This window comes from Coptis chinensis, chromosome 5 (assembly GCF_015680905.1).
Source record: "Coptis chinensis isolate HL-2020 chromosome 5, ASM1568090v1, whole genome shotgun sequence".
Lineage (NCBI taxonomy): Eukaryota > Viridiplantae > Streptophyta > Magnoliopsida > Ranunculales > Ranunculaceae > Coptis > Coptis chinensis.
Window position 1 is genome coordinate 82,799,109 of NC_141460.1, and position 14,912 is coordinate 82,814,020.

Here is a 14,912-nt window from a genome sequence, read left to right on the forward strand (position 1 = left end):
GTTAATCATTTTATTTTCTATGACTATGTAACTTTTTTTTAATATGAATAAACTTTAATTTTATATAAATATATATTAGTTTAAATTAACATATATATATATATATATATATATATATATATATATATATATATATATATATATATATATATATATATATATATATATATATGGGGAAGGATATATATATATATATTAGTTTAATATGTAACTTTAATTCATTTGTATGCCAAAAATGTGGCTATAATGTGCGCATAATGAATGTGCCTCTATCCTTCCCATATATATATATATATATATAATAAAATAGAAATTGATTAACATTGTTTATTGATGATTAAAAATAAATATGCATCTACGAAATTAAATTACAACATTCAATGTCGGTCACCCCTAATGCTCTATAGATGCTCGACAAGGTCGCTTTTAAGTCTATCATGCATAGTCTTTGATTGAACTCGTAGAGTCCCCTCAATGTAGTGTTCCCGAGTAGGTGGGATCTGTGATTGCCCTTCTGGATCAGGAATGTACCTCCTCATTTCATAATTTTTATTCTTAGCTCCAATTATCATATTGTGCAATATGATACATGCTCTCATAACAGTACCCATTGTCTCCACATGCCATAATTTGCAAGCTTTTGCCAAAATCCCAAATTTAGCTTGCAAAACCCCAAAAGCTCTTTCAATATCTTTCCTTACAGCTTCTTGCATCGTTGTGAACCACTTCGTCTTTAGAGCATTAGGGCTTGAAATTGTTTGTATAAATGTAGCATAGTCAGGATAGATACCATCAGCTAAATAATAACCCATATTATAGCTATGCTGATTTACATCAAAATAAACAGGTGGAGAAGTACCATTGATCACGTGCTTAAATATCGGCGAGTTGTCCAACACGTTGATGTCATTGTGTGACCTTGCATCCCAAAGAAAGAATGCCATATCCACAGGTCTTCGGTTGCAACAGCTTCGAGAATAACAGATGGTTTTCCAGAACGACCACTGTAATAAGCACCTTGCCATCCAGTTGGACAATTATGTCATTCCCAATGCATACAATCAATGCTTCCCAACATACCCGGCCATCCACGTATGGCAAAATGTGCAAGCAAGCGTTCTGTATCTGCAATATTTGGCCTTGAAAGTAGTAGACTGAACCGTACAATTTGATAATTGCATCACAGAAATGCCTCAACGCCTGGTTTCCAGTTTGCTCGGAAATGTATAATTGATCGTCAAGTTGATCAGCCACCGTACCATAACCAAGAATACACAAAGCTGCAGCCACCTTGATCAGAGGATCTATACCAGGTTTACCAACATTGTTAAATTTAGGCTGAAAGTACATAAAATAAGTCTGAATATCGTTGAAGATGTGAAGAAATAAAGATTTTTTCATACGAAAGCGCCGTTTGAAATCCTCTTTCGGAAAGACAGGACGATCGACGAAGTAGTTGGCTTTCAAGATTTCCAAAGTCAGAGCATAGTTTCTATGTTTCACTTTTCGACCCTTCTTTGAACCACCATGTGGTGCCTTCGGAGCATGCACTTGTGCTTGTGCAAGTACAGCCAAATGATGCTTCGTAAGGGGAATGGCGTTAACAAATTCTTCATTAAGACTATCTACCGAGTCTTCCGCTGGAGAAGATGAAGATGAAGATTGAAGGGGAAACATCTCATACACTTCATGATCCATTTTTGGCAAATGTGTGTGTGTTGTTTGTTAAAGATTAATGTGAAATGGTTAAGTTGTTTGATAAAAATGTTTGAGTTGAGTGTATGTAAAATAAAGAAGGAGATGAGTGTAGATATAGTTGGTAGAAATCTGGCCATTTTTTGCTCGTTTTTTTTTCCCGTTGGAGCACGCGACAGTGGCAATGGCACGCGACAGTAGTAGTGGCGCACAGTAGTAGTGGTCAAAGTAAAAAAATAGTGGGGCGACATTTGTAATGGTGCGCGACATTACTATTGTCGCTCCGTATCCGCATCCAAATTACCAAATTTGCGAACAAGAATGCGAACAAGCAGGTGATGCGACCATGAATAAGGCCACCTAGAGATGGAATTCCGAGATATTCCGAACTTTTTCTTCAAATATGAAGAAAAAGACAGGTTATACTACCACCTAGAGATGCTCTAAGACAGCAGAAAAGGAAACAGACTAAAAAAAAACACCTAAAAGAATGCCCAGGATACCTGTTAGGCGGAATTGGGTTGCAAGACAACTAGACTGATCTTCTCATTATTGATGTTGAGATTTCTCCCATTTCATTTTATTGGGTTTGGTTGCAGATATTCAAAAACAACCAATTTAAGAGAGTACAACATCGGGTGTTGGCCAATGATTGCAAAGAACCATGGGCATTGGCTGCACTTATTTTTTTTTTTTTTTTTTTTTTTCGATAAACATTTGCACTTATCTTTAATCCAGGCAAAAGAGGGGAATCAGATATCTATAGACCATTGCCTGAGCTGTTGTCACCAAAAAATCTAGCTCTCTACCATAACTTCACCATTCCAGAAATCCTTAAACAAGGACTAAAAAATTATTCCAACAGCAATGCTATTGTAGATTTGTTCATATAAAACGGTAATGATAATGCAAAATAAACTAGCCAGCAACTTTAGTACATTGTTGCATGTTGATACCTATAGCATCTTGCAAGTTGAATTTGAGTTCAGGACCCTTCATTTTTTTTTTGTTTTTATGGTGAACCAGGACCCTTCATTTGTTCGATTATTATTCTTGCAACTGGAAAGGAGTCGCATTTTACAAGAAGCTTTATTTTAACTAGCAAGCAAAATGCACGTGCTATGCACACGATGTTAAACAAAACTTGCCGAAAAGTATAAACATGATTTGGGTTAGCACACTCTTTATTATGATGTATCTGATATAAGACAGAAAGGAGGAGAGTATTTAATTTGATATAAAATCACAAATCATTTGTACCAATGAAGAACTCGTTGTCGAAAGGAGAAGAACTTGCCACAACGGATAGTGAATTAGTAACGGCGACAATAGCAGGAATCTTGTCGGGAATTGGAGATAAGGAATTGAAAATATGGATTGGGGTTTGCAGGAAGGAAGAGAAGAGAAGAAGGAAGAGAAGAAAATCACAAAATCTGATTTGCGAGATTGTGAGAGTGAAACAAATTGAGGGAGGGAAAGGAAGATGAAGGGAAATAAAGAAAACAGACAATGAGACGACACCAAACATGACAATGTTGTTGTTCATCCCTAGCTCAAGGACACTCCTCGTTCGAATGAAAATCCTAATTACAAATAAGCTCCTGAATGAAGTGATGATAGCCATTTCAATCCATGAAAAGAAGTTGAAGAAGTACCATAATTATGAACATTGTCACCAAGTTCGGTGTTTTTTTGAAAAAAACGCATTTAAAACCCGAGATATTGGCAAGGCGTCTGGTTCTAGTTTAAAACTCGGGTTTTTTTAAAAAAACCCGTTTTAAACGTTTTAATTGCGTTTTAAACTTAAAAAACGTTTAAAACCCGAGATTTTGAAAATCTCCCGTTTAAACTTTTTTTTTTTTTTTTTTTTTTTTTTTTTCTAAAAGAAAACACGAAGAAGAAAAAGGGATTTTGGAGTTTACCTTTTTGAAGAGTGGGCGTTAGATTGACTTATTGAGACAGTTCTATTTTACTTTGGACTATTAATAATTAATTAGAAAATTTAAAGTTATTAACTTATTTGTAGAACTTGATTATGCTATTATGGTTGGTAATTAGTAGTATCTTATTTAGAGTCGTGTTTTGATACTGAATCTAAAACTTCTAGTATTTGGATGAATAATGATAATTTGATACTTTCGTGTATTTGAATTTTCTTTTATTTGTATTATTTTTATTTTTATTTTATGTATCAATTCTTTTTTCCACTCTTATAAAAAATCAAATTCTTTATCTATTATATTCTTTATCATCGGTTTTTACCGTTTCTTTTACGTATTATAAATATATACGTTTTAAACCCGTTTTACCATTTTAAACCCGTTTTTTATGCCCCACATTTTTTTTTTTTTTTCCCGAAACGTTCCGTTTAAAACACGAACTATGTTTTTTTTTCAAATACACCGTTTTAAACCCGTACCGTACAATGATTATGAACAATAAAATACCTCATCATAAACAGTTTACTATTTCAGGCTATACTACAATGGTTGTATGGTGTTAAAAAGTGAAACGACTTTTTCCAAAACTTGGTCTCAAACCTCTAAAGTTTTATAAGTTTCTATTTCTTGATTACTAAGCATACAACACATTGAAGTTCAGTTAGATGGGAGAGTAATCACATTACATTTTCATATTACATCATCTGTTATATAGCTAGGAAAAGAGGCAGGCAACTCCAATGTACTGCATACCAGAAATCAAAAGTTGCTGCTGATAAAATCATTACGGTGTACACAAATGGCCCAGCGATTGAATCAGCAAGCATTTGTATCGGTACTTCATGACCTTGAGCATCTTCAACCTGAAAGCAAAGGAATGGAAGCTCGCTGCCAAGTGTGCTCAAGCTTAAATACAAATTAAACCAAATGCATAAAACCAATCTTGTTATGCGCATGATAGTTCAAATTGAATGCTAGTCCTAAAATTCCCTCTACACCTCTTCTGTTCATAATTCACAAAGTCTAAGATCTAGCATGATGTTCTCTAAACCCTTAATTTAATAATTTTACTGCAGGGGAGAGACTCACTATCATCTGTCCCCACCCCCCACTTCCCCTCTGGAGGTTTCCACTTTGTAGATAAATATTTAATAATCATCCCATGCGTCTTGAAGTCGGGAAAGTGCTGAAACAAAGTATAGCATATCATGTGGTTTACCATGATATTATAAATCTGGATACACAAACATTTAAGCATTCTGAACTTAGTAAACAGGTAGTCCAAACTTCAGACATCAACGATTAAGAAGCGTACTTACCATGCGTACAATTTTCAAAATTGTTGACATTGAACCAGTTGTGGTGGCTTCAATCCGTAGAGGACCATCCTGACAAAAGAAACAATTGCATTTCTTTCAAACAACATCAAAATCCATCCTCTAGAAAGCAAGTTTAATAACAGACTACCAGAAAAGGTCTATAAAAGTAGTTTCTTGGTACGTTAATACTTAATAAGCACACTAGGTCTCTGATTCGGCATTAGGCCACTTCAGCATTACTGCATGAAAATGCATTAAACTTCAAAAAGGTAAAAGAATAACATTGTTATAAAGAGAAAATTCATATTTTTCACCTCGATTGAATTGATCGAATGGCTGGAATTTGTTGCAATGAACAACTATTGGTTTCCTTGCAATAACAAACAACAAAGTTTTCATCAATTATTTGAGCTCTACAATCAAATTGATAGTGTAAGAAAATTCCGTGCTTCCAAACCCATGATACAAACTGAGAGTTAGGAGATAGATCAATTTATCAAATAATCCATTTTGTTTGGGTGCAAAAAAATTGAGAAACAATCAACCAATCAATAAAAATTTGAGATGTGAAATTGAGAATGATTGGAAGTATGGAACAGAAAACAAACAAAACTATATATGGCACATACCAAGATAATTAGCATGAACATCGAAAAATCCAGCAAGAGCATACCAATCCCTTCATACGCAATTTCAAGCTCCGTAGTGCCCAGCCGCCTAGTTATCTCTGAAGAGCTCAAGTTTGATACCCACCTCACTATACTTGCCACTTGTGAATTATAAAATGTCTGCCCAATATTTCCATACTTCGTGTAGCACTCCTTTTCAAGTTAGGTAACAGATACCTCAAAATTGATTCTACAGAAGTAACAAAAGACATTAGGTGTTATACTCTGTAAGAACACGCTTAATGGTGAAATGATCAAACTTATTTTCTTAGTTTCCTCTCCATTTCCCCAGCTACGAACTCTCCCTTTCACGCCATACAACAAATATACACTCTTCCCACCACCAGAAAGTGATCTCTAAGTCGGCAATTGGGCTGATCAAAGATCTACGCATGTTATATATTCATGTGCTTCTCCTTCCAATTGCACTTTCCTTCCCTCTCTAAAAGCACTACTACAAAATATTTAGGATTACAATATTTAATATTTATGATGACTTTTTGAGATAATGGTTTCGTTGACAAATCAATAAAAAAAAAGGTGGTCCTTACATGCAAGCTTAGAAGAAAGATTTTAGAATAATAAAATCAAGATATATTAGTAATTAAAAAGAAAACATGTGCTTACTTTAAATCACCGAGCCGCTGCTGGGTTTGCTTTAGAGCGTTTAATAACCTTTGTTTGCATGTTTCTCTCAATGCCTTAGGTACACCCGGCTTGTCGAGGCTTTTCTGCTAAGTTCCAACGGGGATTAGTAGTTGCATATAGCCAAAAAACAAAAAATCACTACATATGGTCAAATGGTCAATGATTGATGGGATTCCACCATTTCCTTGATAGAAATTGCACACTGATTTGGAGTATCAAAGGGAGCCAAACAACTAAAGGTTCCAAGAGTCCAAAACATTTGCACTCCTATGAGTTTGTGGTATACCCCTCTTCTCAAAGTCAGAGTTGTGCTACAGAAAAGGGCTATGTTAGGTTGTGGAGATAATCTAGACTTGTACATCCAGAAATAACCCCTCACGTAGCATTGCAGGAAGTTAAGTTTTGATTGTCAAAAGTCAAGGTGTTTATAATTGGCATACTAATTGCATAGTGCTACTGCTAAGCATGGCAATGGCTATCTTAGACAGCGTTTGTTTGCCACTAAAAGGTATTCTATTTAATATCTTGTACCTTACTGGGCGATTAGAATCAGCTGATGACCAAGAGAAACTATTTACCAAGTAAAATGGTTTTATAATTTTATCAATACTGCAAATCCAGTGCTTTTAAAACTTAAATATGATGCTTTTAATAACCACCTCCGCTGCAAGATGGTCCTTAATTATCAATATAATTTACTGCTAACAACCTCAACTGCAAATCCGAAGCGAGTGCTTACTGCTTACACTGGTGACACACTAAATTGACTCTCTACTATACAAAAATTGTACAAAGGAAGAATGTAAAAAGAACCTGTCTGGAATCGACATAAGAATATCTGTTGCAAGGAACCTAGAAGTTCTCAGCTCATTTTAATGTTTGTTAGCTCATTCAAATGTATCCTGTTAGAATAATATAATAATGACAGAAAACTCAATCACCATTTTTCAAGGAACCTAGAAGTTCATATGCTTTACTCATTAGAATTTCAACGTGTTGATCTAAAGTGCTAAACCAATACGGTAAGCTAGGCTCCATAAACAATAATCTTGCATGCCATATATTCTAAAGAGAAAAGGAGTTAAAATGGGCATTACCTGCTGATGCTCACATTCTTAAGGTGATGACCATTACTCACGTAGAGGGAACTGCGAACATCAACCCAATCGATAAACATGTCCTTTAGGTAATGCCACCGATAACTCACTCACAGTTCCCTGTAAAATGTATATTTGATATCCTTACGATTAAAAGCATCAAATAGGAACCCCTTGAACAAAACTATCTGATGCTTTAAAAGTGATTGCTATTGCAAATTATTGAAATGGTTGCAATATCTAATGTGTACATGGGAACGGTGGGTCTAGTAGTCTCTTAATAACCCAATATACGACATGGCCATGGGAACATTTAATGTTTAAATAACCCCGTGTAAGACATTACCATAGAAACCATGTACTGGTTGCTAGTACAATGTATAATTTGTGTAAAACACTCAAGTTGCTAATACAAAGTAAGGCAGCCATATAACGCTTGAGGGCATTTTTTCTTTTTCAAAAGATATAGACCCGGAATGGTGCTATAGAAAGAAACTTTCACAAAGAGAATATTTGAATCGAAAGATATAGAAACAAAATGGAGCTATGGACTTTGCATTACAAATCAATCGGAATATATTTTTATGGCATACAACTAAACAACTAAACAAAATCCATACACAATAATCTGAGATATATGAGTTTATCCATTGAATTGCACTATGGAATTGCAACAGATATTACAAACTATCTAAAATTTAGTTGCTAAGTAGGGGCAAAAATGCAAGATAGAGTACCTCGAAGGACCCTTTGTCAAGATCCGGAAAACCAAACCTTAGAAAAACAGCTGACAAAAAAGAAAGAAAAAAACAATTATGAACCTCTTTGATGGCCCTTATGGAAAAAAAAAAGATCGACCAAAGTTTAAGAAGTAAGAACAAAATGCTTGCAACCAAGCAAAAAGGTTGAGCAAGTAACGCACAAAACACTTGACCCCAGACAGATCGAGATGCATGCATGAGAATAGATGAATTGGGATAAGAAGTTCCTTAACATGGAACCAAGTAAGTATGATAAAAAACAACAACAGTAGTGCTCAACTTAAAATATAGCAATGAAACCAAAGTGGCAGCAGTCTTTCAATTCACATCAATGATACATTATTTAATCAAATAGAAAAGAAGAACTGAAAACTTAGTGGTGTAGAAGTTACCAAGGTTTTCCATATAATGTGACTTTTTGGACTAACACCATAAACTCATAGCCAATCCATTAGATCCTAATTCATTAGTTGAATGGCTGAGTTTTATCCTCAAATTGTATCCTAAACTATGTAAACCAAAGAGATAGACCTTAATATGTATGAAATTGGCCCCAGCATCGTTTGCTATCTGCTTGGCAATAAGTGTTTTACCACAACCAGGAGGTTCATAAAGCAAAAATCTTGTTTCCAAATCCACTCCAAATTCCTAGATTGAAATATTCACAATGTAATAATGGTTAATCAACAAATTATCATTGATAAGTTTCAAAGAATATTTACAGATCTTTTTCAAGAATATTAATAAAAGTATACTAATCATGACCATCCAAATAATAATTGAAGTCTCACTGGGGCTACCTCCTATGCAAAAGAACCACCATTTTGAGCAACAATGCCACGCTCAAAGCTCTGAATAGCATAATCATAAAACTTTGAAACGGAATCGATATATCTAGATCTAGAAAATTTAGAAATTCCTTTCAAATATATTTCCAAAGTTCGTTAGAAGAGCATCCTTTCTGTGCTTTAGTAGATTTCAAAATAACCAGAACACGAAGTAACTGGCAGCAATAGCAAATTGAAACAAAGACAACCAATGGCATTTAAAAGTTAATGACAGGAAGCTAGTTGAAAATTTAATTTCCATTAACCAATATAGTATTGCCAACTTAAAACTGCGATTCATAATGAGTCAAAGTTTATAAAGATAGATACATGAATACAATTCAATTGGTGCTTTTGGAATAAAAACAATAAGAGTAAAAATGTAGAAGATTGATTAAGTTACTAAATAAACAACAAAGAACAATTTTTTTTTGTATAAGATATACCATAAAAAATTGAATTCCTGTACCTGAGTAGGATATTCGCGAGAGCAAGAAAATTTGAATGTATCCAAAAAGATGAAACCAAGTGTACTGAGACCAAATGTTTAGGTTGCAAAATATGTTTTAAAACATAACACAAACTAAGTCTGGGTATCAGTTTTCGGCAATGGAGAGTTCCCTTCGGACTCTCTCGTCTTTTCATTTTTCTAAACCATCAAATTAAATTGGTAATTAAATTCTTAATTAAATGTCATTTAAAGCTTGAATAAAATGCTACCACATCACAAATCTGAGAGACTTAATTGTACTTTTGACCACCTCGAACCAAGAAATGATCCCAGCTATCGCTATGCTCAACACTGACCCCAAACCTTTCCATCAATTTTAAAGTCATCTCAACATATGGAATTGAGATAAGTTTATCAATAATCTCAATCTCCACGTCTCCAAGAGCCAAAGGAGCTGCCATGAGCAACGAAGTTAAGTACTGACTACTGATTGTCCCAGAGAGTTTCACCTGAAAAACACATGTGTATTGAGTAACTTGAAAACGGGTATATCAACAACAACAACAATAACAAAAAGGGAAGAAGGAGACATTATTTGAGGTACAACTGCCAACTCTCTTCCTAAAGAATCAACAAAAATGAACCCAAACAAAAATCAGAAAGAAAGTAAAATGCATGAAGAAGAGAACAACTTATCGTTATGCAGTTTATCTTTATGAAAAACAAATTAGACTTTATACACAGGTCGCAACTTGTAAAGGGATTCTTGGGCATGAACAAAGATACTTGGCGAAATATAAGATTCTTTCTCATAAAAGCCCTTTGAACATATATGGGTTTATCGGAGGACCAACATAGAGGTACCCCACATATGAAGGTAATAATTCATCGGCTACCAAAAAAAAAACAGTACTCTTTTGACCCAATAAAGAGAAGTGGTTAATGAACGTAAGCAATTGACTATTTAGTAAATTTTATCAATGGGCAATTTTCATGCCCGACAAGCATTTTGACCAGGGGCCGGATGAGCAGTTTCGGATCACGATAGTGAATCTAAGAGTATTGACCAATACCTAAATAAACTAAAGGAACAATCGGTTGAAAAAATAGGGCCATTAAATTAGGTTCATGTGTTTCACCTAATCATAATGAAACCTAAGAAATAGTTTTTATTTTTTTCATTTATTTTTCTTTTCATTCTTCCGACAGTAAGAATAATTACATACACTAAAGAAGATAACTACAAATCGACAGCCCACTATGTTCTAAGAGATGATAAATCCTGCGGTTGATTTCCAAAAAAACCAAATTAATTAGGAAAAGTTCACCTTTCCCCAGGAAAGCCTCCATTTCCATTTACACGAATAGGAGGACAATTAGTGCCCAGAAAACAATCAACATCTGCACCAAGCTGCTTCAAACCCACAACCAAGTCGCCAATTGGTCTCTCTCTCATCCTTGGGACTCCATCCAGGACATATCTGAATGCAGTCACATAAAAAGAGGTGTCAGCTAAAAGAATGCCTGCAGAAGACACATAAGTGAACTTAAGAAGCCCAAAGCCGGTAAATTTATGGATCTCCTTTGTCAAGAAGCATCTATTTTCAATATATTACAAGCAAAAATGCATGTCTCCATACCGTAGATTACAAAACCAACAGTGTTTCAAAAATAAGTTTACAAAGTGAGAATTCTTTATCACAGTTCATAAAACACCGATTACCACTGGGATTTTAGGAGTCCCAACTTGAGGTTTGAGGGACTTTGTAAAAAATATTATTTCTTGTATTGAATTAGATATATAGACATAGTACACGGCATTTCCACTAAAGCAACAATAACTCGCGGCAGATAGCCAATGGACGATTGCGATCCCTGCGTTCGTAGAAAAAGTTGAACTTCCCTCATCGATTCTTTCCCAACAGAAACCGTCCACCACATCCTTCAACAACAACTCACTGTTATTAGCATGTCTACTTCCAAATTGTAGTCCGAGAGTCTTCAAGAATATCCTCACTGTTTAACAAATTGTCCAACACCGTGGTTCCCTGAGGGAAAAAGTAAATCAAGTCACCTCCCATCCAATTCTATCACAAGTATGCTACCCGAACTAATAAAATGATTACCTCAGAGAGAGCAGCGAGAAGAAGAATGCGATTGGACAAAGACTTAGAACCGGGTAACTTCACTACCCAAAGCATCTTGTGTTTTGTTGTTAATAATTCGAAACACACCATCTATCTCATCTATCTTTGTAAATTTTGAGGACACGCTTATCGACACCTTAGATAAAATATTAGGAGATTCACGTATAAAAATTGATTCTTGAGAAGGAAAATCTTCAGATCGATAATTGCAGCAAGATTAACAATTTCATTGCCAAATCACCGGCTCCTTGAACACAGGTTCCTTGGGCGAAATAAAAACCCGAAATAAAAAAATGGAAATCTAATATTTTCTTTTTGATAAACAAAACTCATACAGCAAAGCAATCGGCTTGCTAGAGACATCGATTCCATATTTGATATCATTGGTTTTTATAAAGAGAGAGATGAACACAGAATTATAGGATCAGAAACTTACTTTTGATTAGGAGATAAAGAGAGGGGTCTTCTTCCATGGCACTTTCTTCAATTCTCGAGCTCTTCTGTAATGGTTTCACTATTGGTTACTTTTTTTTTTCTTTGGTCTTACGAGGAGAAACCCAAAATTAAAATAATCAGAGTAGCAATTTCATTGTAATTGTAATGAAAAAAAAAAAATGAGAAACACAAGAGATGGGAGAGAAGGGAAAAGAATCTCTTCGTATTCTTAATAACCCAATTATTACTAGTATACTTGGCAGTGGGGAGTGAGCGGAACTGCAGGGGAGAGAGAGAGTTGGGTGATGCGGGGGAGAGAGATGGGTGAAGGAGAAAGGAATTTGGGCGAAAAAAAAAATGAGAGAGAAGATGAGGACAGACAGACAGAAACCAACCAAGTTGGTTTTTGTCCACACAGCCTCCTTTCTGCCAAAATCGTTTGCTCCGCTCACTCGACTAACTAGATAACTGCTAAGCAGTGGGGCGTGACCGGAGGGGAGGGTGGAGAAGAGAGAGGAAGAGATGGGGTTGTGGGTGGGGAGAGAGAGAGTGGGGGTTAGGGTTTGGTTGAGAGGGAGAGGGAGAGGGAAAGAAGAGGAAAAAGTGAGGACAGACAGACAGAAACCAACCAATTTGGTTTTTGTCCGCATAATACCCCTTTTTGCCAAAATTGTTCGCTCCGCTCACTCGATTAAATGCCATTTATAGTATAGTAAGGCGTACAATTGAGAATTGCGTGGAATTGGGTTTTTTAATATACTGCTACATGAAAAGACTGATTGGTCCTATTCAAAGTGTTAAACAATATTTTTATTTAAAGACAATATCGGTACTGAAAATTTATAAAGACATAAAAAGACAAAATAGCCCTCATTAATAAATATCTAGGCATCTGATTTGATTATTCATCCAGGGGTATTATGCGTAAGAAAAATACCCGGATGAATTTAAGAGACCACGATCATTATAGGTTATACTACTAAGTAGAGATTTCCTGCAACTATATCAACTTCTACTGCATATAACTAAGTACACACAAATAACCGCACAGATATACAGATACGGTCAGAGTGTATCAAATACCATGCGATACCATATATTTTGAGGTTGTTGCTTACCACCCAAGCGACTAGGTATTAAAAAATTGAAACATAAAGTACTTAGTCTCATCGCCTTAACATCACACAAAAGCCATTTCTATGAAGATTTGCTCTTCCGTTTCTCCACTTAATTACGCACAAAAGCCATTAACATTCTTCTTTCTCATTTTTTTCTTTCTTTTTCTTGATAGCCCTACATATACGAGGGAGACAAGTCTGTTAGACTATAAATGAAAACCAGGACTCAATGAAAATGAAAAAAGAGTACAAGAGTACAAAAGGAACACTTAGAAATTACCTATTGCATGACTACTTGATTCTCAAAAGAGATGGTCAAAGATGATTGAATGTCAAACCAGAGCCATGTAACTTTTGCTCCATAAGTTGGTCTAGTTGTGCCACCACAGAAGGTGTCAAGTGATTTTTCCAGTCTCCTACCTACCCTTTCTTAAAGAAATCTTTGTTTTCAACAAATGGAATGGATTTTTTCCCATTCTTGTTCACTTCTAAATTACTCAAATTCTCGAAACTACACAAATTCATTATTTGTTCAATCACCCCTTCATTCTCATCTACGAAAGAAAAGGGCATCATCCCAAGAATTCTGCTATTTTCTTTATCTGAGAAATAGTGCCTCCCTTCACATCTTCATACTTCAAAAACAGCACCTTATTAGGCATTCTGAACTCAAGTTCCAGTAACCCAAGGATTGCCCCTATTCAGTAAGACCTTTGCAAAACAACTCAAAAGCTTTTTCAAGTGGAATATGTTGCTCAACATTACTTTGTGGTATCAAATTGTACATGAAATGCCATAATGAGACAAGAGTATCTTTGGGATTTCAACATAGATAGATGATTTGACAATTAGACGTCCTGACAGATTCGGGCAACATACTATAATAAGCATTATGTGTCGAAAATAATCTAGGCGAATGAAGGTTTGAAAGATCTGACACATTGCTATCACCACACATAAATTCAAAGAAAGGGACTAGTGCATGAGAGTTAGTCATACACGGGGTGATTTGGATCAGAAAGTGCATGGCGGAGCGGTTAGTGATAGCAAAAACTAGGGACTTCAACCAAGTTGTACCAGATTTTGGTGTAGTGACTTAAATGACATTTGTGTCTTGTGCTTGAAAGTGCTTTTTCACGAACAATCTGGTTTCAAGTCCTGTGGGAAAATACCAAAAGCCTTGGAACTGGTAGAGATGATCTCTCCACACACTCTCTTTAGGAATAGATTGGAGTAGTTCTTGGAACTCATGGCTTAGGGGTACTTCTTCACCTTGTGAATTAGTTTGGAAAACTTGAGAGATATTCATTGGCATCGAATGGATAAGCACACATGTTTTTCGCTCTAGAAGCTTATTATAACAAGACAAAAGGCAGAGGAAGCAGAATTAAAACCCCATCAAATCCGGTCTCTTATTTTTCTTATTTTTTTTGGCTAAATCTACCGTGCGCGAGATGTACTAAAACTAATGGTGCGTGCGTTTTCTAGCCACACATTTGCGAGGGTAGAACCAGAACAAACCGGGTGAACAAGTCAATGCAACAAAAAAGTCACATAAACTACTATTCCGGGTTAACAAGTTAATCCAACCAAAAAGTAAAAAAATACATAACATTCGAGTATGATATATATAGAGTCATATCTATCGATTGATCGAAAAGTGCTAATATGACATATATAGTGTCATATATGAGATAACATTATCGGTCATATAAAAAGTGAGATAACATTCGAAATTAAGACATATATAGTGTCATATCTATCTGTGATTGTTGGTACCGAACGTATAAAACTCTAATTGACATA

General features: G+C 35.3%; 3 protein-coding genes across 3 annotated transcripts; all 3 read right to left on the bottom strand.

The window, feature by feature from the left end:
- Positions 1-401: 401 nt before the first annotated feature.
- Positions 402-713, bottom strand: LOC147499359 (uncharacterized). Its single transcript, XM_086563465.1, has one exon. It carries the CDS (start codon positions 711-713, stop codon positions 402-404), a length of 312 nt encoding a protein of 103 aa, XP_086419591.1.
- Positions 714-2,723: 2,010 nt separating this feature from the next.
- LOC147499360 (3-phosphoshikimate 1-carboxyvinyltransferase, chloroplastic-like) lies at positions 2,724-12,639 on the bottom strand. The gene is made up of 12 exons (XM_086563466.1): positions 11,990-12,639; positions 11,533-11,815; positions 11,384-11,454; positions 10,735-11,004; positions 10,021-10,027; positions 8,660-9,915; positions 8,105-8,154; positions 7,368-7,487; positions 6,250-6,353; positions 5,584-5,812; positions 5,269-5,324; positions 2,724-5,023 (listed from the first exon to the last, which is right to left on the bottom strand). Exons 2-6 carry the CDS (start codon positions 11,641-11,643, stop codon positions 9,697-9,699), a joined length of 678 nt encoding a protein of 225 aa, XP_086419592.1. The 5' UTR covers positions 11,644-11,815; positions 11,990-12,639; the 3' UTR covers positions 2,724-5,023; positions 5,269-5,324; positions 5,584-5,812; positions 6,250-6,353; positions 7,368-7,487; positions 8,105-8,154; positions 8,660-9,696.
- A 344-nt stretch (positions 12,640-12,983) lies between these two features.
- LOC147499361 (P-loop containing nucleoside triphosphate hydrolases superfamily protein) lies at positions 12,984-14,404 on the bottom strand. The gene is given in 1 exon segment (XM_086559126.1): positions 12,984-14,404. A coding segment is annotated over 1 exon segment (261 nt). The 5' UTR covers positions 13,683-14,404; the 3' UTR covers positions 12,984-13,421.
- Between the last annotated feature and the right edge of the window lie 508 nt (positions 14,405-14,912).